At 35.4% G+C, this 2,012-nt stretch overlaps 1 protein-coding gene across 1 annotated transcript; it reads right to left on the bottom strand.

Moving 5' to 3' along the window:
• Positions 1 to 1,656, bottom strand: LOC118027780 (WUSCHEL-related homeobox 11). Its single transcript, XM_035031265.2, has 2 exons — positions 1,089 to 1,656; positions 1 to 197 (listed from the first exon to the last, which is right to left on the bottom strand). The coding sequence occupies exons 1-2, from the start codon at positions 1,615 to 1,617 to the stop codon at positions 1 to 3; spliced, it is 726 nt and encodes a 241-aa protein (XP_034887156.1). The 5' UTR covers positions 1,618 to 1,656.
• Between the last annotated feature and the right edge of the window lie 356 nt (positions 1,657 to 2,012).

Below are 2,012 nucleotides of genomic sequence, written 5' to 3'. Positions count from 1 at the left end.
TTATACTGCAGAGATGTTTACCAGGAAATAGCTTTCACCATGATGCAAGATTTGCACTAAGAACCCAAATTCATTTGTGGGAACAGGCACTCCAGAGGAATGCACCAACATTACATCTTGACCAAACATTGCTTTCACGTCAAGTGGCACCCGAGGAACTTCTGTCGGAACCCCATTGATGAAGACTGTGATGAATCCTGAACAACAGAGAGGATAAAATGAGGAGCCTCTCAAACCATGCAAATTTATAATATATCGAGAATTGATAAAGAGGGAGAGAGGGAGAGGAGATAAGAATGAACGGCATGTTTGTTCCAAAAGACAAGAAAGGAAAGAAATAAAGTTGAATTTCTGCAATAAGTATAATTTTTTTACTTAAAAATATATTAAAATTTTATTTTTAACATCATTATATGAACAATTAAAAAAAATTAAAAAAATTAAGAAGTCGACTGCCGACTGGCAGTGCCATAGAACCCTTGAAGATTTTGTAATCGATCTTGGCGTTTTGCAACAAAAAATAAATTAAATTTGAAAAGGACACCGAATAATTTTGAACCCCTCTAAATTTAAGATTTCATGTGGAATTTTTCCAGGCACTGCAAGAGAATCAGGAAGAGGGGGACCATTGTTTTTCACGAACAAGTACAACAAGTCTTTCAAAGAGTAAATCATACAGCTACAGTTATACCATTAAAAAATTTCTATCTAGTTTATTCCAGTTCTGTAGCACTCTTGTACACTGAATTAATTAACCTAAACATAAGTGATAAAAACTCTTTGAATTTTAAATAGGGTGGCAAAAACAATTTCCTCCTCTAAACAACTTTCTGAGACGATAACATGTATGCATAATACATAAAGAAAGATCACACCCATCTTCAGAAAGTCAAAAAAAAAAGAAAAAGAAAAGAAAAGAAAGACAATTTGCATTGAAGAAAGCAAATGGATATAGAGCTTCTGAGGAGACATGGGGTTAGCTACTGATAGAGGAAATCTTTTTCAACAACTTTGTGGCTTCCATTTTTGAAAATAAGAAATTGAAAAAGAAAGGAGAGAAAGAAAAAGTTACACAGCCTTGCACTTACCAGCAGTTTGGCAATGCAAACTAGAAGTCTCTGATGGGCATAAAATTGAAGTTACACCAGAGGTTTGCTCCGATTCTTGAAAACCCATCTGGTTAGAGAAAGAAAGCAAACTCTCTACGCCATGATCTTCACCAACAACGCCACTAGAAGAAGAGGAACCAACAAGATAAGAAGATGGAGAATTTGCAAACCCATTAGAAGTGCCACCACCTTCGTATGCCCGTTGATTATTTCTTCGATATCCTGCATGAACACTAGCTTGCATCTGGCGTTGCCGGCGGCGAGATCTTGATCGTCGGTTTTGGAACCAGTAGAAAACATTTGCATCACCAACAGAGCCAAATTTTTCAAGAAGCTTCCTTATTCTCACAGTCTCATTTTTTGGTGGATTTACCATTCCACTGTTAAAGATGGACTCAAGTATCAATATTTGCTCTGGCTTTGGAGTCCACCTTGACCTCACTGGCTCACTTCTTTCAGTTCCATGGTTGCTTGGACTATGATGGTCTTGGCCTTGATTATCTTCCATACTGTGAAATGAAGAAAATAAATGCTTGTCGATAAAAAAAAAAAATAAAAAATTTAACAATAATATAGGTGAAAAGGAGAGTACATAAGCACAAGGCAGAATGCATAGAGAGGTGAGGCTATATATATAAAGGGGTGAACCGGAAGGAATGTTATTTTGGGAATTTACGTGATCAACCTTGGTTTGACTGGACTTTGGTGATTGAATTTACAACTTTACCTAGTTTAGAAAATGTTATGCTAATCTTTCTCTTCCAAGTCAACCACCCAACTTAGTTTATTCACGGTGGTCAAAGAGGGATGTAGGATTTAATTAGTTAGAAGCAATGTGAATATAATATAAATTATATTTTAATTTTAATTTTAAGTTATTAAGTAAGAATGATTTTTAAACAT

This window comes from Populus alba, chromosome 19, assembly GCF_005239225.2.
Source record: "Populus alba chromosome 19, ASM523922v2, whole genome shotgun sequence".
NCBI lineage: Eukaryota > Viridiplantae > Streptophyta > Magnoliopsida > Malpighiales > Salicaceae > Populus > Populus alba.
The sequence above is the reverse complement of the archived record's forward strand: the minus strand, read 5'-3'. Positions and strand labels throughout refer to the sequence as shown.

Bases quoted from the DNA above. Each gene is read 5' to 3' on its own strand.
- LOC118027780 (XM_035031265.2), bottom strand. From the start codon at position 1,617: ATGGAAGATAATCAAGGCCAAGACCATCATAGTCCAAGCAACCATGGA. The intron at 198-1,088 runs GTAAGTGCAAGG...TCTGTTGTTCAG, and splicing joins TTTGCATTGCCAAACTGCTG to GATTCATCACAGTCTTCATC.